This window comes from Lepidochelys olivacea (assembly GCF_965140295.1).
Source record: "Lepidochelys olivacea isolate rLepOli2 genome assembly, chromosome: 16".
Taxonomy (NCBI): domain Eukaryota; kingdom Metazoa; phylum Chordata; order Testudines; family Cheloniidae; genus Lepidochelys; species Lepidochelys olivacea.
This window is the reverse complement of record NC_140426.1, coordinates 15671629-15698203: the sequence shown is the minus strand read 5'-3', so window position 1 is coordinate 15698203 and position 26575 is coordinate 15671629. Positions and strand designations below refer to the sequence as shown.

General features: G+C 46.9%; 1 protein-coding gene across 2 annotated transcripts; it reads left to right on the top strand.

The window, feature by feature from the left end:
- Positions 1-706: 706 nt before the first annotated feature.
- On the top strand, positions 707-26182 carry CRAT (carnitine O-acetyltransferase). Of its 2 annotated transcripts, XM_084650074.1 has the most exons (15): positions 707-957; positions 6496-6654; positions 8107-8370; positions 8992-9110; positions 11325-11378; positions 14427-14592; positions 16005-16179; positions 16767-16945; positions 17994-18094; positions 18712-18831; positions 19380-19502; positions 20141-20276; positions 21371-21433; positions 21955-22092; positions 22724-26182. In XM_084650074.1, the coding sequence occupies exons 2-15, from the start codon at positions 6625-6627 to the stop codon at positions 22937-22939; spliced, it is 1884 nt and encodes a 627-aa protein (XP_084506200.1). In that variant the 5' UTR covers positions 707-957; positions 6496-6624; the 3' UTR covers positions 22940-26182. The 2 variants fall into 2 exon arrangements, with proteins under 2 accessions (XP_084506200.1, XP_084506201.1); XM_084650075.1 differs by lacking the exon at positions 6496-6654.
- The last annotated feature ends 393 nt before the right edge of the window (positions 26183-26575 follow it).

Sequence of the window (26575 nt, the reverse complement as noted above, 5' to 3'; positions counted from 1 at the left end):
CATCAGATGCATACCGTGGAAACTGCAGCAGACTTTATATACACACAGAGAATATGAAACAATACCTCCTCCCACCCCACTGTCCTGCTGGTAATAGCTTATCTAAAGTGATCATCAAGTTGGGCCATTTCCAGCACAAATCCAGGTTTTCTCGCCCTCCACCCCCCCCACACAAATTCACTCTCCTGCTGGTGATAGCCCATCCAAAGTGACAACACTCCACACAATGTGCATGACAATCAAGTTGGGCCATTTCCAGCACAAATCCAGGTTTTCTCGCCCTCCACCCCCCCCACACAAATTCACTCTCCTGCTGGTGATAGCCCATCCAAAGTGACAACACTCCACACAATGTGCATGACAATCAAGTTGGGCCATTTCCTGCACAAATCCAGGTTCTCTCACCCCCCCCCCACCCCCCTCCCAAAAACCACACACACAAACTCACTATCCCACTGGCAATAGCTCATCCAAAGTGACCACTCTCCCCACAATGCGCATGATAATCAAGGTGGGCCACCCCCAGCACAAATCCAGGCCTTCTCACCCCCCCCCCCCCCCTCCATACAAGAGAGAAAGAGGAGGCAGATGCCTGCACTAGTTCAGGCAAGGGATCTGCTGTCATCAGAGAGTTATGCAGAGCAGGGCCCTGCCCCTCACAAAGATGGTAGCGCCCCTGCTTATTGGTCATTGCAGAGGAGGGATATGCCCCTCACAAAGATGGCTGCTCTGCTGTGCCCTCCCCTAACGGCTGCTGAGCCAGGGAAGGCAGTGTGGGCTTGTTACGCTGTATCTGGGCTGCTGCTGCTGCTGAAGTTACACTGTAGCTGTCTCTGTGTCTTGCAAGATCAAGGCCGGGGCTGCCGTGCTTACAGGACTTTGCTCACTCAGGGCAGTGGGTGGTAGCCAGGGAGGTGCATACACGGGGCTATGCTGGCCTTCATAGCAAGGAACATGGTAAGTAAGAGCCTGATCCCTGCTTTGCAGGCTGGTTTAATGTTCATAGCAAGGAGGGAGGGGGCGGGGGGAGCATTCCCTGCTTTGAACAATCTTGGGACAGTGACCCATGGCCTTTTCCAGAGGTGTCTGATATGGTCCTGTGAGGATGAGACCAGGGTTTCTAGAGGCTCTGAGAAACTGGCAGAGTTGGGAGAAACCTGAAAGTTTTTTTGCTCAGGGAGATTTGAGGGGGACATTGAGATAAATGTCCGGCGCTGATTTTATGGGGCGGGGAAGGGAGGATGATGCAGGAGAAGATCTGGCTTGTACCAATGCAGCTGTAGTGTGATTTTCTTGTAGGATGCAAAAATGTTTTGCAAGAAAGATCATTACAAATTAGAGGGTGTCGGGGGAGGATTACTGCGAGGCATCGCTCTCAGCTAAAGGACAGGGATTTCCTTTCGATGCATAGTAACTTCACTAAGGGGATGGGATGGTCTTGACCAGTGCCAGGATCACTCTTCAGGTTTGACACAGTCCATGAAAGGCTGCGAATGAGGTTCTGCTTGAGGATTTTGATTTTGTAATGTTTTTTCCCCTGGTGTCTGTCGCCAGCAAAACATCTCCTAGGTCTTCCCTTGGGCTGGGAGTAACCTTTGTCAGTTTGCAGAACTTCATTATGTGCTTTCTATCAACTCAAGCTTCTGCCAAGAGCTTGGTTACTGATTAATTCATCCTTTCACCGGGGTGCCGCCCTCTTGGTTTTCTTAGGAACTGATAGCGGGGCTGATATGTACCTGCCCGTTTGTTTTTTTTTAAACTGATTAAGAAAATATTCACGTATTCTAGGAGGAATATGTCAGTGAAATCTTCTGCATTTGCCCCACCATGTACTTTAACTGGACTCTTTCCTTTCGTTTTGGAATCTTGAACTCATGGCTATAGTAATTGCATCACTCAGCCAAAATTTGCTTAAAGTTCTCCATGTGCGACATAGGGGAGAAGTCCTACAAACTGACTTCTACTATGAGACTGCTGAACATTCAGTGCAAAGGACTCCATGGTTCTGTTTGGGTTATAGCTGCTGCTAGCAGGATTCTCACAGGCTTTCCATGATCTATGGATGAATATTTTCCCTCAGGTTTCAGAGTAGCAGCCGTGTTAGTCTGTATTCGCAAAAAGAAAAAGGAGGGCTTGTGGCACCTTAGAGACTAACAAATTAGTCCTCCTTTTCTATTTTCCCTCAGTTACAACTGCATCGTACCAGTGTTTACTAAACCATGCGGAAGACATGTGCTTCTATCAGATCCTAGTCATGCTGTCTGAAGCGGCAATAAAATGGCTTTTGTCAGTTCTGTGACAACACTTAGGCCATTTTCAATATTGGATGAAGGGGAACCGCGGTTGAAAATCAGTCTCAGCATCAGTTTGATTTCCTGATGTAGCCAAGGCTCTAAGGAAGTGGGTACCTGTAGCAGGGGGGTGCCTTTAATAAATCTCTTTCCACACCAGTAAGGGGGAAATTATATTAGAACCTTTCTGTCAGAATCACTGTTGAACCATGGTTGAAACTAGCATGGTTTGAGCCATAGTTGACAGAGCTCAGGAGAATGGATAACTGTGGATTTTTTTTTTCACCTGCTGAAAGAATCCCCATTTCTCCACATCACAGCTGTGTTGTCTGTCCCGGGATTCATGGGCTCTGTGATTTTTAATTTTTCTTTAAAAAGATCCATATTGTCTGACACTCTGCAGGTGGCTGGGTGGATGTGATGGTAACAAGTGAATCAGACATTATTTAGACCTTCCTTGTGACTCCAAACCCACAAGTGTTCATAGAATCATAGAATCATAGAATATCAGGGTTGGAAGGGACCCCAGAAGGTCATCTAGTCCAACCCCCTGCTCAAAGCAGGACCAATTCCCAGTTAAATCATCCCAGCCAGGGCTTTGTCAAGCCTGACCTTAAAAACCTCTAAGGAAGGAGATTCTACCACCTCCCTAGGTAACGCATTCCAGTGTTTCACCACCCTCTTAGTGAAAAAGTTTTTCCTAATATCCAATCTAAACCTCCCCCACTGCAACTTGAGACCATTACTCCTCGTTCTGTCATCTGCTACCATTGAGAACAGTCTAGAGCCATCCTCTTTGGAACCCCCTTTCAGGTAGTTGAAAGCAGCTATCAAATCCCCCCTCATTCTTCTCTTCTGCAGGCTAAACAATCCCAGCTCCCTCAGCCTCTCCTCATAACTCATGTGTTCCAGTCCCCTAATCATTTTTGTTGCCCTTCGCTGGACTCTCTCCAATTTATCCACATCCTTCTTGAAGTGTGGGGCCCAAAACTGGACACAGTACTCCAGATGAGGCCTCACCAATGTCGAATAGAGGGGAACGATCACGTCCCTCGATCTGCTCGCTATGCCCCTACTTATACATCCCAAAATGCCATTGGCCTTCTTGGCAACAAGGGCACACTGCTGACTCATATCCAGCTTCTCGTCCACTGTCACCCCTAGGTCCTTTTCCGCAGAACTGCTGCCTAGCCATTCGGTCCCTAGTCTGTAGCTGTGCATTGGGTTCTTCCGTCCTAAGTGCAGGACCCTGCACTTATCCTTATTGAACCTCATCAGATTCCTTTTGGCCCAATCTTCCAATTGGTCTAGGTCCTTCTGTATCCTATCCCTCCCCTCCAGCGTATCTACCACTCCTCCCAGTTTAGTATCATCCGCAAATTTGCTGAGAGTGCAATCCACACCATCCTCCAGATCATTTATGAAGATATTGAATAAAACCGGCCCCAGGACCGACCCTTGGGGCACTCCACTTGATACCGGCTGCCAACTAGACATGGAGCCATTGATCACTACCCGTTGAGCCCGACAATTTAGCCAGCTTTCTACCCACCTTATAGTGCATTCATCCAGCCCATACTTCCTTAACTTGCTGACAAGAATACTATGGGAGACCGTGTCAAAAGCTTTGCTAAAGTCAAGAAACAATACATCCACTGCTTTCCCTTCATCCACAGAACCAGTAATCTCATCATAAAAGGCGATTAGATTAGTCAGGCATGACCTTCCCTTGGTGAATCCATGCTGGCTGTTCCTGATCACTTTCCTCTCATGCAAGTGCTTCAGGATTGATTCTTTGAGGACCTGCTCCATGATTTTTCCAGGGACTGAGGTGAGGCTGACTGGCCTGTAGTTCCCAGGATCTTCCTTCTTCCCTTTTTTAAAGATTGGCACTACATTAGCCTTTTTCCAGTCATCCGGGACTTCCCCGGTTCGCCACGAGTTTTCAAAGATAATGGCCAGTGGCTCTGCAATCACAGCCGCCAATTCCTTCAGCACTCTCGGATGCAACTCGTCCGGCCCCATGGACTTGTGCACGTCCAGCTTTTCTAAATAGTGTTGCTAAGTGACATCCTGAATAGGACATGAAAGGCCAGTCTACATGGCAAAGAGTACACAGGGACTCTGATTAACACAGGTTGGCTTGGTTTGTGGGATGGAACCAAACTAATACAACACCCTACCTTAAAGTAAACCAATTAATATGTAATAGGGCTGTGTCATGAGTCTGGCCTTGGGAGAGAAGTAACTTTGGTAGCAAAGTTAGGACAAGGTTTGGCACAGAACACACATGAGACTGAATTCCTTGTGGATATATGCATTGATGGAGGGTCACCTGGTATGTGTGGATTGCCTCCCTTCCTCATGTGGAAAGGAGAGTCAGCAGTCTACTGACTGCTCTTATGTTCCTGATTTGTTCACTGGGATCTCAGTACATGCCTGGTAGATACTGGCACTAAAATGAATACATAAGGGCTAGTTGGGGTAATATCCAGATGTGATGCTCAGATTTTGAGTTTGTGTGGGTGTGATATTTTCATTACTTATTTTTCTTTTTCACCTTTTCACTGTGATCCATCCATGACTTTTTTTTCCTTTTAATAAAAATCCCAAACAAACAAAATAGCTCTCTCATGGTGTTTCTTACTGGAATATTGTTGCATAAAAATTTGATTGCTTGTAAGTCTGCTCATTTATTAATTACATTTAGTTAAACACATCCTGGTAAGACTGGAAGAGGCTGATATTCATCTTATTATTTTTCCTTATGTCTGGAATGCCCATGTAATGTTATTGTTGTGAGATGTTTTCTAATGACAAACAAAGTTGCCAACAGCTCAGAATTCGTGATGTGCAGTGCTATAATACTAAATTAGTGTGCATGTGACTCTAGAGACTGGTTACAGGATACGGCCTTTTGTCAGTAGGCTGTTGGATCAACCCAGTCCAGGGACTGAATTCATTCCCATGTGATGACTGTTTGATCTGTGTGGTTGGTGGGCCTCTATCTAGCTCAAGGGTTGGCAAACTACGGCCCGCGGGCCACATCCAGCCCGTCAAACCATTTAATCCAGCCCTCAGCTCCTGCCGGGGAGTGGGGTTTGGGGCTTGCCCCACTCAGCGTGGCTCCCAGGAAGCAGCTGGCATGACCCCCCTCCAGCTCCTACGTAGTAAGCGTAGGAATGGCCAGGCGGCTCTGCGCGCTGCCCCGTCTGCAGGCACCACCCCCGCAGCTCCCATTGGCCGCGGTTCCCGGCCAATCGGAGCTGCAGGGTTGGCGCCTGCGGACGGTGCAGTGTGCAGAGCCACTTGGCCGCGCCTTGCAGGCGGGGGGGGACATGCTTCTGGGAGCTGCTTGTGGTAAGTGCTGCCCAGAGCCTACACCCCTGAGCTCCTCCCCCAATCCCCTGCCACAGCCCTGATCCCCCTCCCGCCCTCCAAACCCCTCGATCCCAGTCCAGAGCCCCCTCTTGTACCCCAAGCCCCTCATCCCCAGCCAGAGCCCTCACCCCCTCCCCCACCCCTCCCCCCAATTTTGTGAGCATTCATGGCCCACCATACAATTTCCATACCCCGCTGTGGCCCTCAGGCCAAAAAGTTTGCCCACCCCTGGTTTAGCTCCTGGTGAACAACCATTCACATCAGGAACGCTGCCATTGCAGTGGCCACCCCAGTTGGCAGTGTGTGCGGAGAGGGAAAAGCCTGACTAGGCCATGGAGATTGGATTTCACTTTCATCGCTATAGACGCTTCCTCCTGATCAGTTTGTTGGAGGAAGCTCACACAGCTGCCTTCTACTAGGGTGACCAGATATCAAGTGTAAAAAATTGGGATGGGGTGGGGGGTAATAGGTGCCTGTATAAGAAAAAGCCCCCAAAATCAGGACTGTTCATATAAAGTCAGGACATCTGGTCACCCTACTTGCTACCCACACAACCTGTGCATAGACTGGGCTCTTTTCTCTCCAGAGCTGTCAGCTGGGCCCCCTTCCCCATCCCTGAAATATACAGTTCCCCAGCCCTGAAATAAACAGTAAAACCATCCAGTTGCAGAGGATAGAGTAAGGAAGCGATTTCAAGCTCCTGCTGTCACTGAGGGCAGGGGAAAAATTTTAAAAGTGTCTTGCCAGCACGTGGGACGTGGTTTGCTGCCCCTCCCACCCAACTGCTCGCATTGCAATACCTGGTCTTGTGTTTTCTCAACAGAATAGCGCAGTCAGATGGCAAAGGTTGCTATCTGCAAAGTGTGTGACTCCCTGTGTATACCATAGAACAGGGTGAGATTAGAGAGGAAGTCTGAGGGAGTGAGAGTTTTACAGTTTTCTCATTCCACCCATGGAGAGGAAGCAGCAGCAGTCAGAGAAGGTACAGTATGGTACATTATCATTAGATTATGCAGGTTAACCCCTTCCTTCCTTTCAACCCTGCACTTTTTCTTCGGGCTTAGTGATTAGTTTTTCTTTTAACCTTCCCAGAGATGTTGATCCCTCTGTGCTGCCAGATCCTGCAAGGAGCCAAGAACTTTCTTTGAGGGGCTGAGCACCATGCAGGAGGTGATTGGCACCTTGTAGGATTGGACCCTTTGTGCTTCTCTGCACTTGACCCTGAGGAAAACCCTCCCTTGACTGCTTCTTAGACCAAAGGGCATGTTCTAGCCGGTATCATTTCCCTCCAGTCCATAGTCATAAGTCTCTAGCAAGGAATTTTAAACCACTGGGAGGGAATGAAACAGGAGGGAAAGTGGGGGAAGAGGGCATGGAAAACAGGATTTAAATCCTCGCTAACAGAACCTTGTTAAATTCCTGCCCAAACAAGAGGATGTTCTCAAAGTTTTGGGGGAGGGTTGGCGAGAGCACTTCTCCTGGTCAAAGGCTAGTATTGCTCTTTGCTCTCTCATGTTCTTTTTCTCTGCCCAAAAGAAACTGTCACAGCACATATTCCCTGTGGAAGCATTTATTGCCAAAACTGTCCTAGCCTGTCCCCCATGAGCCTCTCTGATTCACCCACAATTTCCCCATTCTTTAAAAACTTCTCCCTATATTTTCTCTCCCCCCACACACACCCCTTCCCTCCCTCCACTTTGCACCTGCCAGTCTCCTGCTGCGCAGGACTGGATGGGAATCATTTTTGGAGCTACGTTTTCTGACATGAGCAACTGCGGTCGCTGCTGACCCGAGAGGCTTGGTGATCCCATAGCCAAGCTCCTCCTGTCACCAGAATGTCCAGCTCCACAGTCGGGCTTCCGGTTATTATTCTTGATTTTGCACAGTCATTTCCCAGGTGGGGGTTGTTAACCCTGATCCAGTTCCAACTTGGCTAAATTCCTCCAGCAGTTTCAGTTGGCTACAGGATTCCTCTTCACTTCCTATCCTAAACTGTTGTGTAGCATTGCCCGTTGCTGTGTCCTACCTCAGAGATGGCTGCATTTCATTAGTGGGCAAAACAGTCCCTGTGTATATTCCTTACCTACTGTATAGTTGTAGGGGATACTCTGAGACTTATTCCCATTAATGTTTGTAAAGTGCTAGGAGATCCTCAGAGAAGGGCAAATGTGTTATTATCCCAGTGGCATTTCCTTTAGCTGGCTGAGAATTGACATCCCTGTGGGAGGCTGTGTCTCTGCTGCTGTTCTGGATGTCTCCTGATCCTCTCGCTCTGGTAACCAGTCGATAAATGTCTGGTGTTTGTGCTTTGAGCTCTCTGCTCCTGATGAGGCTTCCATGTGTTGTCAGGGACAGGGGACTCAATGTATCTGAGCTGCTGATTCCTTTTGTGCTGCGGGGAAGATTGTCTGTATGTGTGCTCTGTGGTTTGCAGGCAAAGCCATCTGGCTTGCTGAAGCCTTTGGCCTTGGGGAAGCTCACAGGCAGATACTTAGCCCACCAGGAGGGATTGCCATGTCTGCCGGTGCCACCCCTTCAGCAGACCCTGGATCGCTACCTGCTGGCTCTGCAGCCCATCATCAGCGAGGAGGAATGGACCCACACCAAGGGGCTGGTGGATGAATTCCAGAAACCAGGTGGCGTTGGGGAAAGGCTGCAGAAGGGCCTGGAGAGGAGAGCCAGGAAAACTGAGAACTGGGTAGGTGGGTGCTACTTCCCTGAGTCCTGGTCAGTAGAGGAGAGGATGGAGGCAGGATCTGAGCCAAGTCCTATAAGGGCCATCACTATCCTGGTTTCCAAGCCAGTGGTTCCCAGCCACTGGCACCTGTGCTTTTGTGACTGGTAATCTAGGCTCCCCCACACACTTCTGTGCTGAGACTTAGTGCACCATGCATTGCTGCCCGTCTCTCTCTCCGCTGTGTGCACAGAGCTGCCCAAGCCCCATGTCGAGCTGAGGCACGTGCAGCTGAATGGGAAGTCATGGGCACTGACTGCTACAGCTAAAGTCTTAGTCCTTTAAAATGATAGTTGCCCCCAGAAGGTTGGGAAAGCCCAGTGCGCCAACCCACGGAGCACCAGCCCCACCCCTCCCATCCCACAAGCCCCCTGCTCTACCTAGTCTGTAAAATGGCTGAAAAATCATTCCATGACCCAAATCCCACAATCTTCTCCACTTGCAAAGTATCGTGGGATATGGTGTGTCGCAGGATTGTCTTCCAGCCATTTTGTGGGGTACAGATCACTCACGCTTGCAAAGTGGGCATCCTGCTCTCTGCAACCTGGAGCCCCCATTCTTGCATGCTTCCTGTTTCTGTCCCAGCTCTCTGACTGGTGGCTGAAGACGGCTTACCTTGATTACCGCCTGCCGGTTGTGGTTCACTCCAGCCCTGGCGTGGTTTTACCAAAACAAGATTTTCTGGATCAGCAAGGCCAGCTCAGGTAAAGGCCTTTCTGGCTGTTCTTCCCCGAAGTTTCAGATGATGTTAGTTGGGCTGCTGGGGAGTTGATTTGGATTGGTGGGAGGAGGCGATTACTAGCAAGTCTCTCCCAGCCTAGATGACTGCTAGCCATGGGGAGGCTCACAGCTACTCCAGTTGCAGCCTCTCCCAGCAGGAAGCACTGTAGGGAATGAGGTAAGAGTGCTGGCTACAGGGAGGCTGAGGGCTTCTCCCAGCAGGATTCCCTCAAAAGGGAAAGATGGAAGAGGAAAGATGGTCCAGTGGTTAGAGGAGGAGGCTCGGACTTAGAAGACCTAGATTAAATTCCCTGCTCTGCCACTAACTTCCTTTGTGACTTTGGGCAAATTACATTAATCTTTGTGCCTCAGTTCCCCACCTGTCAAATGGGGATAAGTGCACTTCACAGCGGGGGTTGTGAGGATAAATACAGATTGTGAGGCGCTCAGATACTATGGTGACAGGAGCCATACAAAGTACCTAAGATACTTTAGAAGACCCTAAATTTGACTTTAGATTCTGCAGGCTTGGGGGAAGAGACAGACTACTGCATGAATTAGGTTACTCAGCTAATATTGTGTGTGTCTGCAGATTCATTCAGGCTTTGTGCATTTGCAGAGGGCTTCCCACTGTTCTGTCATTAGTTGCACAAGTCAAATCCACAGCTGCTGTCTGTCTCCAGTGTGTTTCTTCCCCTTACTCAAGCCCTGTATGCAACCAAACACTGGCAATTTGTGTGTTTCCCTCCTGCTAATTCATGTTGCAGATGCTGGTGTTTTGAAGTCATCCCCACACACATGGAATTGATTCTCTCACCCTCTTTGGAGCCTGCCGCTGAATTTAGTCACTGTTTTTAGGTGTTTGTTTTCATGCATGTGAAGTTTTGTCTTAGATTTGGGTTCGGCTCTGGGAAATCTAGGCTCTGTGGATTCAAAGCCATAGCATTGACCTTTATACAGGTTTGCCTTTTCCACATTTACCCATCATCACCTGCTCCTGTCATCAAGATGTCTTCTGGCTGGGTTAAAAATATCAACCAACCAGAGAAGTGTGTGTGAGAGAGAAATAAGAGTGAAAGAATCCTCCCTCCCTGTCTGATGCAAGGTCTTGTATGCTCACTTGGCCAAATCTGTCCCATCCCAGTGAGTGGGGAGGATGTCTTAAAGAGACAGTGTAAGGGCTAAAAATCCTATTTTAAAAACCCTTCCCTATATTATTGACTGTGAAATTTATTAAAATCAACGTTGCCAACTCTCCTGATACTTGGTACTGTATTTTACTTGAAAACAGCTCAGAAACCAGAAGGCAAATAAAAAGAATCCAACTTCCTTTTATCTCATGACTTTTGATGGGGCCTGACATAATTTATGAATGCTTGGGCATTGCAGTGCTGCAATTTAAAAAGAAAACAAAACATGCTATCATGTCCTTTACTCTCTGTGTTCATCTCTGCTTTTAGGATGAAAGGCTAGTTGGCTTTACTTTTGGTTCTAGTCAGTTTCACTTTCTCAGGCGTGGGCAATGCAAAATGCAGCAAAGTTTGTTTTCAGACACTACAAGGGAATATACAGTTGGGGGGGTTTTGGGGATGGGGAAGGAGGGTTGTTTTTAAAAACTTTCTCCATTGGATCTTTTGTGGAAACGGTTCTTTCAGTTTCCATTTTTTAAAAAATTCAGCTGCAGAGCAGCTCCAAGATGACTTGCCTGAGCCCCTTCTAGGCTAGCCAGGCCTTTGTTACTATCCTTAGAGCTCAGGTACTTGTGCAAGTTGTGCAACAGGAGACATTAGTGTGATGTCCTGCTCTGTGCCTCTGTTCCCCTCACACACCCTGTCTGTCTTGTCTATTTTAACTCTTTAGGGCAGGGTCCTTCTCTTGTTGTATGTGCCCAGTGTCCAGCAGAAGGGAGCCCCAACCTTGGTTGGAGCCTCTCGGTACTACACCCACACAAATACTAAAAAAAACCTGAATGGGTCAGTGAACAAAAAAGTGTTTCATTGGAGCTACCAAAACACAGCCACAGTTGGCCAGGGCTCAAGATATTAGGAACTTGCTCTGCTCTGCTGTCCCCAAAGCCCAGCATTCTATCAGCAGAGGGGGTGAAATCCAAACCACTATTATTTCTAGGGGGTCAGGATTTCAGAAGTCCCAAATGTTCTGATTTGTATCTCTCCGGTTGTTATGTTTGGCTGTTCCAGGTTTGCTGCCAAGCTGATTGAGGGCATCCTGGATTTCAAGACCATGATTGACAAGTAAGTTGGATGCAGTGGTGTTGTAGCTGTGTTGGCAGCCATATATTAGAAAGACAAGGTGGGTGAGGTAATATCTTTTATTGGATCAACTTCTGTTGGTGAGAGAGACAAGATTTTTGAGCTTACACCAAGCTCTTCTTCTGTTAGAGGCATTTCTGGCACACTGAAATGTCCCTGCTGCCTTTACTTAGGGGATGTTCAGATCAAAAGTGTCTCTCTCTCTCTCTCTCTCAAAGGGAAACAGTCAAGATAAAAATCCATGCATCTAAAGAATAGCGCCTCTAATCAGTGTAACTGTCAACAGCCAGGGTCACTGTTAGGACTGTACAAAAGCAAACTGACTTTTCCCTTTTTATGCTCTTTATTTACTTCTGCCTTTTACTCCACCTGGATAGGGAAATGAGCCTGGTCTATTCTGCTTCTTGGGTCTCATGTAATGATGTTTAGGGTTGCAAAGCTGCAGTGCCACAAAAACTTTTCCCTTCACACTGTGTTTTGGGAGAGGCTCCTATGTCTGTACTTGGAGGGAATTAAGCCTGATTGAAGCCCTGCAGACTCACATCCTTAATTTATCCACAGAACAGGTCCAGCTCAGTCAGCAAGAACACACAAGCTTTCAATGTGTTTTAAGTCCCCAGGGGCATTCTCTGTGGTTCTCAACCTATTTACCACTGTGGGCTACATATCTATGTGTTATGTGGGTTGCATCCACACAATATATATTCTAACACTGCATGGCCCTGAGGATGTCACATGCACTGCAGCTGTGTGCTGACTGGGCCACAAGCAGCCCACAGGTGAGAGCTTTCAGAGTAGCAGCCGTGTTAGTCTGTATTTGCAAAAAGAAGAGGAGTACTGTGGCACCTTAGAGACTAACCAATTTATTTGAGCATAAGCTTTCGTGAGCTACAGCTCATCTCACTCATCAGATGAAGTGAGCTGTAGCTCACGAAAGCTTATGCTCAAATAAATTGGTTAGTCTATAAGGTGCCACAAGTACTCCTTTTCTTTTTACAGGTGAGAGAGGAGTCCAGTCCTCTAGGCCTCATTCAGTCCTTGGCCTCTAAAATGAGGCTGCCAGCAAAGGCCTTGTGTGAACTAGGATCAGGTTTGATATTAGCAGGTTAGCTAACACATTTGAAAAGCCTAGTGCAGTCCAGGCACACTGCTTTTAACACATGCTAAACCAGTCACTTTAAAGTCCAGAGTGGGCCCTGACTTTAATCCAACCAGGTTAGCATATGTTAAAAGCAGTGTGCCCACGAGCCCAAGTCAGCTGACGTGTCCTGCAGGTCTTTTATCCCTGGATAGTCATATCCAAAATGGAATTGTGAACGGGGAATCATCAAGTGGGTGTGTTTCTAGTGGGGTCACACAGGGATTTGTTCTTGGCCCTGTGCTATTTAGGTATTTTTATCATTGACCAGAAAGAAAAAACATAAAATCATCACTGATAACATGGGGAGTGGTGAATAATAAAGAGGACAGATCACTGATTCAGAGCAATCTGGATCACTTGGTAAATTGGGTGCGAGCCAACAGTATGTGTTTTAATACAGCTAAATGTAAATGTGTATGGGAACAAAGAATGTCAGCCCTAGTTACAGGAGATGGGGCTCTATCCTGGGAAACACTGATTCTGAAAAAGATTGGGGGTTTGTGGTGGATAATCAGCTAAACATGAGCTCCCAGTGTAATATGGTGGCCAAAGGGGCTAATATGATCCTTGGATGCATAAATGGGCATCTTGGGTAGGAGCAGAGAGATTATTGTATCTCTGTATTTGGCACTGGTTCAACCGCTGCTGGAATCCCGTGTTCAGTTGGAGCGGGTTCAGAGAAGAGCCTCAAGAATGATTAAAGGGTTAGAAAACCTGCCTTATAGTGATAGACTCCAGGAGCTCAGTCTATTTAGCTTAACAAAGAGAAGTTAAGGGATGACTTGATTACCGTGGATAAGTACCTGAATGGAGAACAAATATTTAATAATGGGCTCTTCAGTTTAACAGAGAAATGTATAACATGATCCAAGGGCTGGAAGCTAGACAAATTCAGTCTGGAAATAGGGTGTAAATTTTTAATGGTGGGAGTAACAGACCATTGGAGCAATTTACCAAGAGGTGTGGTGGATTCTCCATCTCTGACAATTTTTATATGAATTTTCAATGTTTTTCTAAAAGATCTGCTCTAAAATTATTTCAGGGACAGTCTCTGACTTGTGTTATACAGCAGGACAGACTAGGTGATCACAACGGTCCCTTCTGGCCTTGGGAGTCTATGAACTGAGACCCACCACACAAAGAATCAGATGGCAACAACTAGTGGTCACTCCAGACATAGGCCTGGATTTGAACCTGTGCCCTGTAACCCACTGCTAATCCCCTTGAAACAATGGGTCTACATTCCGTGCATCTTTCAGTATACCAGGCCTCAACTCCTCTTGGAGTTGGGCAAGCTGCAGTGTAGGCCCAAGGGTCTGTTTTTTCCTATGCTAGCAGATGTGGAGAAAAGGACCTTGCCCCTATATAAAACAAAAGCCAACTCATGTACATGCTGGGTAGCCTCTGCTCGGAGAGTTGGGGGGTGCAGGGGATGCTCAGCCCCCAGTGGAGGAGACTTCTAATCTCCAAATCTTTTAGGGCTTGTACACACTAGCATTTATTTTGATATAAACTTAAAAGCCACCCCCCTGAGCGATGTAAGTTACACCAACCTAAGCACCAGTGTGGACAGTGCTATGTACATGGGACAAGCTCTCCTGCCAGCATCGCTACTCAGGAGGGGGAGTAATTATGCCAATGGGAGAGCTCTTTCCCATTGGCATGGAGCATCTGCACTAGCCACACTACAGTGGTGCAGCGACATCAGTACAGCTGCACCCGTCATGATTCTACTGTAGACTAGCCCTTAGTCTCTCACTGGAGCAGCCGCGAAAGGGCGCTGGGCATGGGGAGAGCATGCCAGATGTGGATCGTTGGAAGGCAGGCATTCTGATTGCTGTTTTCTTCCCTCTCCCACCCTGCTTCCTCTCTTCTGTGTACGTTGCCAGTGAGACCCTGCCAGTGGAATACCTGGGTGGGAAACCTCTTTGCATGAACCAGTACTACCAGATCCTCTCATCCTGTCGCATCCCGGGCCCGAAGCACGACTCCGTTGTGAACTACACCAAAGGAAAAAAGCTGCCCTCGCACATTACTGTGGTTCACAACTTCCAGGTACAGCAGTCTTAGTGGAAGTCTTAGGAAGGCCAGGTTATTCTTTTGGATTTAAGTGCCCCCTTTGACTGGCTTTGCCAAGGAAGAGAAGGAAGCAATAAAACTCTGAGTATGAGGTTTGCCTCCCCAGGGAACCAGTCCCGCTCCCCCTGAAGTCAGTCGTGGGTTTGCTGTTAACTGAGAGCAGGCTTGGGCCCCATGGCTGGGACTGCAGTGTGTGTGAGCTGTATGTGAGTGCTCCATTCCCATATCTCTTTCCCTCCTAGCTCCAGTCCCTGAAAGTTCAGTCTCCCGCTCTGGGTTTGGAGCTAGAAATTGCTGGTTTGGGAGGCCGGGGGGATAATGGACCCAACAGTCATGGCTAGGGCCCTACCAAATTCATGGTCCATTTTGGTCAATTTCATGGTCATAGGATTTTAAAAATCGTAAAGTTAATGATTTCAGCTATTTAAATCTGAAATTTCACGGTGTTGTAATTGTAGGGGTCCTGACCCAAAAAGGAGTTGTGGGTGAGGGGGTTGCAAGGTTATTGTAGGGGGGGTTGCGGTACTGCTACCCTTACTTCTGCGATGCTGCCAGCAGATCTGGGCCCCGAGTCAGCAGCTGCCACACTCTGGCTGCCTAGCTCTGAAGGCAGCAGCACAGAAGTAAGTGTGGCATGGTATGGTATTGCCACCCTTACTACTGCGCTGCTGATGGCAGGACTCTGCCTTCCGAGCTGGGTGCCCGGCCAACAGCCACCACTCTCTGGCCACTCAGCTCTGAAGGCAGCGCAGAAGTAAGGGTGGCTATAGCGCAAACCCCCTAAAATAACCTTGTGACCCCCCTGCAACTCCCTTTTGGGTCAGGACCCCCAATCTGAGAAATGCTGGTCTTCCCCGTGAAATCTGTATAGTATAGGGTAAAAGCACACAACGGACCAGATTTCACGATCCATGACGTGTTTTTCATGGCCGTGAATCTGGCAGGGCCCTAGTCATGGTCAAGCCTCAGAAACTGTAGAACCTGGAAGGTGTTACGAGAAGAGTGTTTTCCTCTGTCTGTCTGTCTTAATTATCTGGCCCTCATTACCGCAGTATCCAAGCACCTGATAATCTTTAATATATTTGTCCTCACAACATCCCTGTGAGGTAGGGAAGTGCTATTATACTGTTTTATGGATGGAAACTGAGGCACCAAGAGGTTAAGTCCTTTGCCTCAGGTCTCACAGGAAGCCGGTGTCATAACAGGGACTTGAACCTGGGTCTCCCAGCTCCCAGCCTATGCCCTAATCACTGGGTCATCCTTCCTCTCCACCGACTAATCATCAGCCCCTTAGCTGAGCCCTCAGCATTGCTCTTGCCTCCTGGATGAGACTGTGGTCAGTCTGCGTGACTGGCTGCTATAAACCTTTGTCTCTCCCTCCTTCCCAGTTCTTTGAGCTGGATGTTTACAGCAGTGATGGGAGCCCCCTCACCACCGATCAGATCTTCATCCAGCTGGAGAAGATCTGGAACACGTCCCTCCAAACAAACAAGGAGCCAATTGGGATCCTCACCACCAACCACCGAAACAGCTGGGCCAAAGCCTACAACAACCTTATCAAAGGTCTGTCCTGCCCCACCCACGTGGAACACCATGCTAGTAACTGCTGCCCTCCATGCAGTGCTGCCCTCCATGCAGTGCTGCGCCCCTGGGCTTCTCCCTCCTTTACAAGCCCTCTGCAAACAGACACTGACCAGATAACTGGCCTTTCTAACAGTCTGAGTGGGGGAGTATTTATCCAGCTGGGTTGTGTCCAGACTAGACCCATTGCAAAGCATTGTTATTTCTGTTTAAACACTCTGTTCTCCAAGTGTTCAAGGTTTGGTCCAGGACAGAGCTGAAGTTATGTAGTATTTCACCCCCAAAATGGATGAAATCCAATAACCCAGCTAAAAAAAAAAAATCAGAGGGCTGATACAAGTGAGAAGGAGCATCCCTATGAGGCTCACAGCTTCCAGTCTGTAACAGCCATCTAGCCCATAGCTTCAACACTCAAATACCACTGCAGCATGGTCAAGAGATGCTTCCTTACAAAGGGAGTCAGGGCACCAAGTGTCATTAATCTGCTCTCCTGAATTTTATCCTCCCTCCAATTAAATGCAGTTTTTCAACCAGCTTCCATCATCTTCTACTTCCCCCCCACTTCTCAGATAAAACCAACAAGGAGTCCGTGCGTTCGATCGAGAAGAGCATTTTCACCGTCTGCCTGGATTCACCCATTCCTCGGGTGTCTGACGACATCTACAAGAGCCGGGTGGCAGCTCAGATGCTGCACGGAGGAGGCAGTCGCTGGAACAGTGGGAACCGATGGTTTGACAAAACCCTTCAGGTGGGTGCTGGGGTTTTTGAGAAACTAGAGGCACGGGTCTGGGGGAGACAAACTTCCTGAAACTGGAAGGGCCAGCAGGCCCCCAAATCATTCAGTAGGAGACTTTCCCAGATCAAAAGGGGCATGGGAAGTGAGAAGAGCAAGAGGCTGATGCCAACAACGTAAGTGCCTGTGGGCTTGGTGGAGAATGTTTGGGATTCTCTCCCGCAATCAAACAAGTTCTCACTCTCCTGCTAGGTCCACCGAGCTCTCATTGTTTCTTAGATTCCTGGCAGCACTCACTCAATGCAGCCAAGCTATTCCTTGTATTACTCATAAATTAACTGTCTGCCTGCGGTGTACAATGACTGGTCTGTCTGGAGGCTGACCAAGCATAACAAGGTCTGTTTCTTGCATTTCCCATGGGATTGTTGCTCTCCCTGTTTGTCTCTGTCAGAAACTAACCTGCTTCTTTCAGGCATCTGCTGCCATCCCACAACAACATTTCATTGATCCCCATCTCCCTTTATCTGTATAATGGTACCATTCAAGGGCCACATCCTCCATTAGGAGGCTATCTCTGGGCCTTTCAGGGGGATGGAGCCCATGCTTTGACAGGACTCTTACAATCCTAACAACATTTTGGGTTATTCAGCTTCTGCTTGGCACTGCTTATTTACAGGGCAACGCCAAGTTCTTCTAGCTTTGCAATGAACCAAAGTCTTCACAGAACTGGTGGGGGATGTTACTGCTGTGTTACATGAGCCTCCAAGGAAATCAAACCCTTTGAAGCTGTACCATACTGCAGGGTACACTGGCCTCTCTGATGCATCTTCTGTCAGTGGGACCATCTGCCTCATTGAATATAATGATGATACCAAATCCTCCTAACCTTGGTTATGGAGTTTCTTTCTTCTGGGAGGTGGCTGATGGCTTTGCGGTTTACCATGCGCTGATGGGGTTGAGGTCTTCTCCAGCACATAGCAATGAGACATTGAGGCCCCTCTTGGGCTAGTGCTTGCACTGTAGAGGAGGCCTCTCTTCACTGCCTTTTTCGTTTCCCTGGCAGTTTATCGTTGCTGAGGACGGCTCCTGTGGCCTGGTGTATGAGCACGCTCCCGCGGAGGGCCCGCCCATCGTTGCCCTTCTGGATCACATCGTGGAGTACACGTGAGGCTTGCTCACTTGTCTCTGAGTCAGACACGGATCTCAAACTGTCCATCCACAGTAAAGCTCCCCTTCACCAGCTCATTTCCCCCCTCACCCCCAGGCATCTGCTCTGGAGGCGCTTTAACGGTATCTCAAGTTAGGTACTGCAGCTCTTGTAGCAACGACCAGGGATTAGCCACCTGCTGAGAATGGTAAACTTTGCTGCTGCTCGAACTTTCCAGAGAAGCCACTGCTTACGTTTAATATGGCAGTCGGGTGGCTCCTGTTTGGTGTTTGCTCCTGATGGAATCTATAGAACATTTTTTAAAGGGTTCGAAGGGCATTAGACCTGTAATCTCTTGGTGAGGGAATCACTATAACCAAACTTCTGCATTTGTTCTCCTAGTTTTTCACCAGAAGCAGATGTGGAGGGAGCAGCTGTCAAGTCAGGAAGGCTGAGATTTGTGACAGAGGACTTTGCAGTGTGTGACACAGACCCAAAATGTCATAGTCAGGGATTTACACTATGTTCACTACAGTGGGATCTGAGTCTGTCTACTGGGCACCAGAATCCTATAGGCCAAGGGGCTGGAGATAAAGGTCTGGCTAAATGGTTTCAATGCTGTTTCTCTGTGCAGGAAGAAACCAGAGCTGGTGAGATCACCAATGATTCCTCTGCCAATGCCCAAGAAGCTGCGGTTTAACATCACCCCAGAAATCAAACATGACATAGAGAAGGCAAAGCAGAACCTCAACATGTGAGTAAAGCGGGTAGGAGAGCTCAGTGAGTGAGCGAGAGAATAATCCATGTGTCCACTTGGGGAGCTGGGTGGTAAGGAAAATGTCAGTGCTCTATGGTGCTCAGTGTCTTGTTGGGCATAAACTATACTGTATGTGGCTGAAAAGTGCATTGCTGAGCCTCCTCCTGACAGGTGACTGCTGTGCTGAAAGGGGACTTGCTGCTTATTCATCCCAATCTACTTATGAAGAGGGATGTCTCTGATCAGGAACCTGACCTGCTGTACTAGATCAAACAACTGGGCCAACTAGTGTTGGATCCTGTCTCCAGCAGTCGGCAAATCCCTTGCATCTAACCAGTTGCACGGTACTTCACATAGTGCGTCAAGTTACGGAGGTTGAGCTCACTGTGAAAAGATTGGGTGGGGCAGATCCCTTTGTCCTTGTGTAGATTTGGTCTGAGCAGATTGATGTCTCTGGGGCTTACGAAAGCTCTGGGGCCTGGGTCTTTGTCATGTAATAGCAAGGAGCATCCTGAAGAATTTCTCTTCTCCCTCTCTCTCTGCAGAATGGTGCAAGATCTGGATATCAAGGTGATGGTCTTTCACCACTTTGGGAAAAACTTCCCCAAGTTGGAGAGGATAAGTCCAGATGCCTTTATTCAGATGGCCCTGCAGCTGGCTTACTATAGGTAAGGAGCACACTGCAGGCAGTTAGCTTTCCAGCCCCTATATCTCCCTTCTAAAGAGCTTCAGGGGATTTTTACCCTGCTCCACGAAACTACTGACTAGAGGTCAACACCAAACCCAACTAGCTGGGCTTGGGGAAAGAGCCCCAAACACCACAGGGTTACAGGGTGGTGACCTATTGCAATAGCCCACTTTTTCGCTATGCCTCCATGTGGGAGGGTTAGATGGCTGATGGATCTAGAGCCATGTGCAGACATCCCAAATCCTGCCCTTTCCCCATGCACTGGAATGGCACTGGTTCTGCTCTGTGTAGGGCCCTTCGTGGTCACAAAGGAGTGGGCAAGATTAGCCCCTCCAAGAGCAATGCATGAAATACCAGTAGAGGAGGGTCAGTCAGCTAGGGATGCAACTTGGTCCATGTAATTACCATTTCTTCTGATCTTTCTCATCCTTCCTGCATGGAATTTACTCTTCCCTGGGAGGTGGGGAGGATTCAAGGGAGAAATACAACAAATGTATCTGCATACTTCGGACCAGAAATTCACCTGCACGATTTCCCTGCGAAGGATAAGATTTGCATAGCCCCTTCTTGTCAAGGACAATTCTTCCCCTGTGACTGCTTCTCCTCCCCGTCTTTCAGGATGTATGGCCAGGTCTGTGCTACATATGAGAGTGCCTCACTGAGGATGTTCCGCTTGGGTCGGACAGACACCATCCGCTCTGCCTCCGTGGACTCGCTGAAGTTTGTAGAGGCAATGGACAACCCTAGCAAGCAGGTGAGAGTTCCAACAGATGGAGTGAATTATCTTCACCCCAAAATAAAGGGAGAACTGCTTTTCAACTTACCCTAGAAGCGTAGCATCTGTATCTTCCGGTCTCAGCCAAAAACTGCATCTGATCTGAGGTTGTTTTAAGGTACAATCTGGAATATATGATTACAAATCTTGGGTCTCATTCAGCTTTCCTTTTACATCTCTGTAAATCCAAGGTGAGTGTTTCTAACCCTATATCACATGTGACCAGTCTGAATGTCTAGCCAGTCAGGTCCTAAGTACTAGATTATTGGACTTGAAGGTTCTCAATGTATCATTCAAAGGGTCATTTCCTCATTTTGGTTTTGACCTATGAACTTTGGATAATATACAGGCAAACAAATGTACTATTTTGGGGAGTAGATTTGCTAGAATATGTTTAAATTAATAGGGATGAACACAGTTAGTACAATGCTATATTTAATTGAAAATTTTAGAAGTTAATGCAGTTTTTCTGGATGGAGAGTTGTACAAATAAGGAAACAAGCTCCTGACCAAACAGTATAGTGTTTGGGGTGTCCCAAACTTGGAGATACAGAGACACTATTGATTCCAAGCATGTCCAGATTCACAGAGAGGACTTGTGATTCTAAGTGTTCAGGACTCATTTCAGTCCTTCCATGAAAAAGATAGGGACTCTGGTTCTCTCTTAGAAGACAATGAATCGAGACTAGAACCTAGCAAGTGATGAAAGTCAGTTCACTGGGGATGGAGTTCTGAGTCAGAGTTCAGCCATTTGCTGTAGGCTGTAGAATCTCTGTAGTGATCCCCTTGCAAAGACTTGCCTCCTTTGGTTGCTGAATTGTCCTTCTGTCATCTAAATTGTCCCACTGACATCTCCGCTTCCAACAGTTCTAGGATAAAGGGCCACAACTGGTAGTTCCTATGGAATCACTTAAGAATAGAGTCTTGTGAGCTGGAAGGGGAGAAAAATAATTCAGCCAAACAATATGATCTAAGTTAACAATAGCTTGAAGCCAGAAATGCCATCCTGCAGGTGAGCTACTGAAATCACTGGGCAGCAAATTTTTAACGTCCATTCCATGCATTCTCCTTAGAACCAAGAGAAGGTGGAACTGCTGAGGAGAGCTACGCAGGCACACAGAGCTTACACAGATATGGTGAGTGTCCCATACAGCTCCAAGGCTGGGACTGTGCAGAGGTAAGCCAGATGCTGCTGGAAGAAAAATCCCAATTTATGGTGCTAGACATATAAGACAGCCTGTTAATACTGCCCCTAGGATTGATTCTGACCAGTTAATGCTTTGAAGGACTGACTTTACTCTTCCTCTTTGTACCGTTCCTTCAGTATCCCTGGTGACTGGGGGCAAAGGAGAGAGAAAATCAAGTCTGCAGCTATACTCTGAAGAATTCCTATTCTTCCCATCACTAGGGTCTGTAGATGCCAGGGCTGCACAAGGGTTTTTTTAAAATCACAGGGCTCCTATCCTGAGAAGATATAGGGTTTGCTTAGTTCCATCTGTCTGTCAAATGTTGCTCTTAATGGACAATTAGTTTTTTTTTTCCCCCTTTCTACTTTAAATTTAAGAGGATTTTTAAAATCTGGTTCAGATTGAAGATGGTGCTGATTTTTGTTTCCCTGCCTCTCCGATCTCTTATCCAGACTCTCTCTTCCTTTCAGGCAATAAAGGGGAATGCAATAGACCGTCATCTGCTAGGCCTGAAGATTCAAGCCATTGAGGATCTAGTGAGCATGCCGGAACTGTTCATGGATACAGCTTACGCTGTTGCCATGCACTTCAACCTCTCAACCAGCCAGGTAAGAAGTGGCTGACCACCGTGAGAGTGCTGCAATCACTCTTTCTCCCTTTCTTCTCCACATTCCTCCGCCACCCCCTTCCTTGAGGAACTGCTCTGCATATAGTGCCATAGGAATCTAGCCCCACAACAAGCTGAGCTGGACCTTTAAAGAGGTGGTGAGGTGAAGCTGAAGACTATGACCTTACCATTGCTAGAGCCATTCTAGCAGATTTATCTTCTCCACCCCAGGCTGGACAGCGCATTGCCAGGTAGATACCAAGAGCCTGTGGTAATGCGGAGGCCCTGCCCGCACACTGTAACAGCAGCCGTACTGCGTGAGGCTCATTGTCCTTATGAGTGGATAACTGCTCCTCCACAAGTCTCTTCAGAGGGCGATATGAAGAACTAGCACAGTGCTGGGGAATAGCACAAACAATTGGTGTATTTCTAAAGCATCCACAGTGTGTACGAGGAGCTGAACAGATGGGTCTGAATATCATGCCCCTGCCCGGGAGAACTTACCTGGGGTGTTAGTTGGGAGAAGTCCATTTGATTTACCCTCCCCAACAGCTCTTGTGATCTTCTGCCTTTTCGTTTATTTGTTTTTAGTTGGGTGAGGAGGTGTTTAATCAGGTTGTTTCCCACTGTAGGTCCCAGCAAAGACAGATTGTGTGATGTGCTTTGGTCCAGTGGTTCCAGATGGCTACGGAGTCTGCTACAACCCTATGGATGACCACATCAACTTTGCAATGTCGGCGTACAACAGCTGTGCCGAAACCAATGCAGCCCGCCTGGCACATTACCTGGAGAAGGCGCTACTGGACATGCGGCTCCTGCTCCAATCCACACCCAAATCAAAATTGTAAGAAATGAACCTCCTTCACAGCCCCTAAGCTTTAGGAGCTGCCTCATGTGCACAAGAAGCTCCCAGCTCTCCAAAAACTGGGCAACAGGAGATGGGCTCCATTAGGACTCTAGAAGAGCATATGGCACGCATCTCTCTGCAGAGAAATTAAGGAGTGGTAATCTCCAGCTATCAGACTACAAGGTGAAAGGAAGCACTGCCTTATTCCGAGCTAGATCTGACAGAGATCCTGTCCCACAATGCGCAAAATATGACTTTCTTCCCTTGAAGGTATACTGGCGCAACAGTGGAAAGAACAGAGAAAGCACATTCTTCATCCCATCCTTCACTCTTCATCCACTAGGGGGAGTATTCCCCTGGCTGAGTAGGTCTGAGACCACTTGAATCTTTCTGTTGGCTCAGGCTTTTGAGGGGTTGGGAATATCTCTTTTGGGCCATGTTATGCCTCCCAAAGTGGTGTCATCAGTGCCATTGAACTTTGGGGTGGGGGGATGAATGCCGTAAATTGGAGGAAATCCAGTCCTGTTAGGATGCATTGTGCTGCTTTTCTAGAAAATTGTTTTCCTAACATAACCTTGCTAGGGGACTGGTCTTTGTGTGCTTTTCACAGCTAGGAACGTTCCCTTCCCCATCCTTCTAACACTTGGGTCTGCACTTTCTCCACTAACTGTGAAACACCATTGCTACAACTGAATTCATTTCCCCTACTCTGGCCTTTTGTTTGTTTGAAGCATAAAGTGATGGATTGCTGGCGGGTCTCCATCTCAGAGCTTCAGGCTCTGCAACTTGAGCCTCTTTGGCTTTCTTGTATTGCTTCTACTAAACATTTTAATTGATTTTTTTTAATTATGCAGGCTCTGCTGGCCTTGACTTTATGCACTTAACTATTTTGTGGTGGGGAGAGATTACATAGACCTTGATGTTGTTTGTAGAACCTGTCCTCTTCATTCTGCCCCTTCTCTTTCAAATGGGAAAAGAAATGGGAACCATGTTGCCCTTTGTTACTTGCAAACTGAGAGATCATGCACTGTTTTCCATGCTGCGTTTATTTTAGTCTAAGGAGATGCTGCATAAGAAACTTAATTAGCCCTTCTAATCAAGTTTCCCAAAATGCCTATAGGTTCCAGATTGCATAGGTGATGTATGTTGGAGCTGAAGGAAAAAAAAGGTGCAGAATGACACTTCTCCCCTGCCATATATTATCAACTCCTACCAAGGTTGTGGTTCCTCTAAAATAAGGGAGGTAGTGGAGAAAGCACAGGAGTCTACTCTAGGATGTACAGACTCTGTCTGTTCATTGCCCAAAACAATGGACTTTTCCATAGCCGACAGCGCTTCTTCATCAGAACCTGGTTTCTTCTTGCCTTAATGTTATTTATACCCATAGTGATTTATAATTTCCCTCTTTTGTGGAATATAGTCACATCTGTGTTAATTTGATTGAACCTTTAGAAATGAAGGAATTATATATTTATAAATGTGCAATTTAAAAAATATTGTGACACAGTAAGAAAGGAATATAAAACCGCCAATATCTTTCCTAGGGCAACATGTGAAACCATAGACCTACTGCCATTATAGAAGAGAGTGCATTGTTTGCCCCTGCCGATGCTATTCCTGCAGTGGGATAACAGTAGTTCTGCAAGCCCAAACATACGGTGCTGAACCAAGGAATAACTTGAGTTTGTAGTCTGTTTTATCACACAAACACTTGTCCATAACACAAAGTCACCCAATCAGTAGGGTCATTGCTGCTCTTCTGGTGATGGGCCTCGAGAGCATTCACAATCCTGGTGCCTTGGTAGAGGGCAATTTGACCAATTTGAAGTACGTTCATCCTACTAGTATTGAAAACCTCTCTTTTATGAACACTTAGTCACCCCATCTCACTTTTTAATTGATGCAAACCTGCTCTCAGTTGTTTTAAATTCAAATTCCACCCCCCCCAACTAAATATTGAGGGGAAAGTTTTACTGAAACTCACCTGCACAGCTAACGATTGTACAAACCACCATTAAAAAAAATTAAGTTTAAAAAATAATTATAAATGGAATGAGAGGGTTAGAAAGCAATGGGAGCATGTAATGCAAAGCTCTGGGTACAAACACACCTGCTCTAACAATCTGATTCTTCCACAATGAACGAGACTGAAAGTTACAAGAGGCCACCCAAAATCTTAATCTGTATTAATATTTATTATATGTAATGAGTACTTATATAACCATTTAAGAGACTGCACCCTTTTGGGATGAATTGGAATGGGTAAGGTCTTGCTGGGATTTAAAAAAACACTACTTTTTAGGGAGGCTTTTATTCTGGAAGAGATTCCTTTAGCCAGAGACAAAGTAAACGTTTTTTTCCTCCCTGTATGTAATGAGTCAATATAGTGCCTGCTGATAACTGATGTTACTCTACTGTGGTCTCTGGCCATGAGGCCAAAGACCAAGTGCCTTCAACCACAGCATCGCTACATATTGGCGTGTCTTATTATTACAAGGCTAATTTCAGAAACTAAGAATTCTCTCCTCCCCCCTTCAATAAGGCAGAAGTAATCACCCAAAGGCAAGTGCCCCCTGAAAAGGATGAGGTGGAAGTGCACTCTGCTATTAATGGAAAATACAGGGGATGGGTCTAGTTTTAATCTTAAGTCAGATATAAAGCTGGAGATCCCATTGGCTTCAGGGACATTTCTCCAGCTGTGGAGCGGAGGTCTTTATGTGCCATGCATATGGAAACACAAAAGATTCTTATCCAGCTTGTCCATTCTCTCTTTAGGATGTAGGGGGCAGAAAGCAGGATTAACAGGGGAGCTGCTTTATTACATTACAACTGTTTACATGGTTTTCTTTTAAAAAGTGTTTTTTCCTTTTACTGTTGCCAATTTCAAGCTGCGGTGATGTCCCTCTGACTCATCACTTCTTGACTTATTTTTCCAGTGACCAGTTATTTTGAGTGCCAATTTGTTTGTTTATCCTTTATTAGCTGGTCACTTGCCCAAGAAGTGTCCATGGTCTTAAAGGCTATGTAAAAGTTATGAAGAAACTACTGATTTACTGAACAATTAGGGAAATATGTAGATTATTAATGTGCAACTAAACTCTGGGATTGGAGGTGTTGTTGATGGCATAGCCAGTGTCTTTGCATGCTCAGCCAGTTAAACGCATTACATGTTTTTTTGATAATGTAATCAGTGTCCTGCAAGGATTGGTGATGTTCTTCCAACATAAATAAAAGTATAAATGTTGCCAACAGGGTTGATTCTATGCAGAAAATGCTCTAGGTATAAGTTTGATGATTGTTTTTACAGAAGGATGTTCATCGTGGGTCACAGAACAATAGATCACACAGGCATTTATCATCTTCCTCCTATTGTTTTAGTATCTCCATCCCAGGCCATGGTAAGGGAGCAAAGCAAGAGATCCGCTACTTGGAAAGCAAGGAGTAGTTCTCTGAGGGCAGTCATCTATCTTCCTTGCTCCTTTTCAATCCACCTACCTAAAGGCAGGAGGCTACCTGAAGTTTCTCTTCTCACCTCCTAGGCTGCTCAACTTGGCCAAGAATGTACAAGGGGCCTTTATCGCTATGTCAAACAACGTGTAGCTTCCTGGGGGATGGAAAAAGAAAGCAGAAGCAGACC

Bases quoted from the DNA above. Each gene is read 5' to 3' on its own strand.
- CRAT (XM_084650074.1), top strand. From the start codon at position 6,625: ATGGAGAGGAAGCAGCAGCAGTCAGAGAAG. The intron at 9,111-11,324 runs GTAAAGGCCTTT...TGGCTGTTCCAG, and splicing joins GATCAGCAAGGCCAGCTCAG to GTTTGCTGCCAAGCTGATTG. The intron at 19,503-20,140 runs GTAAGGAGCACA...CCCGTCTTTCAG, and splicing joins CTGCAGCTGGCTTACTATAG to GATGTATGGCCAGGTCTGTG.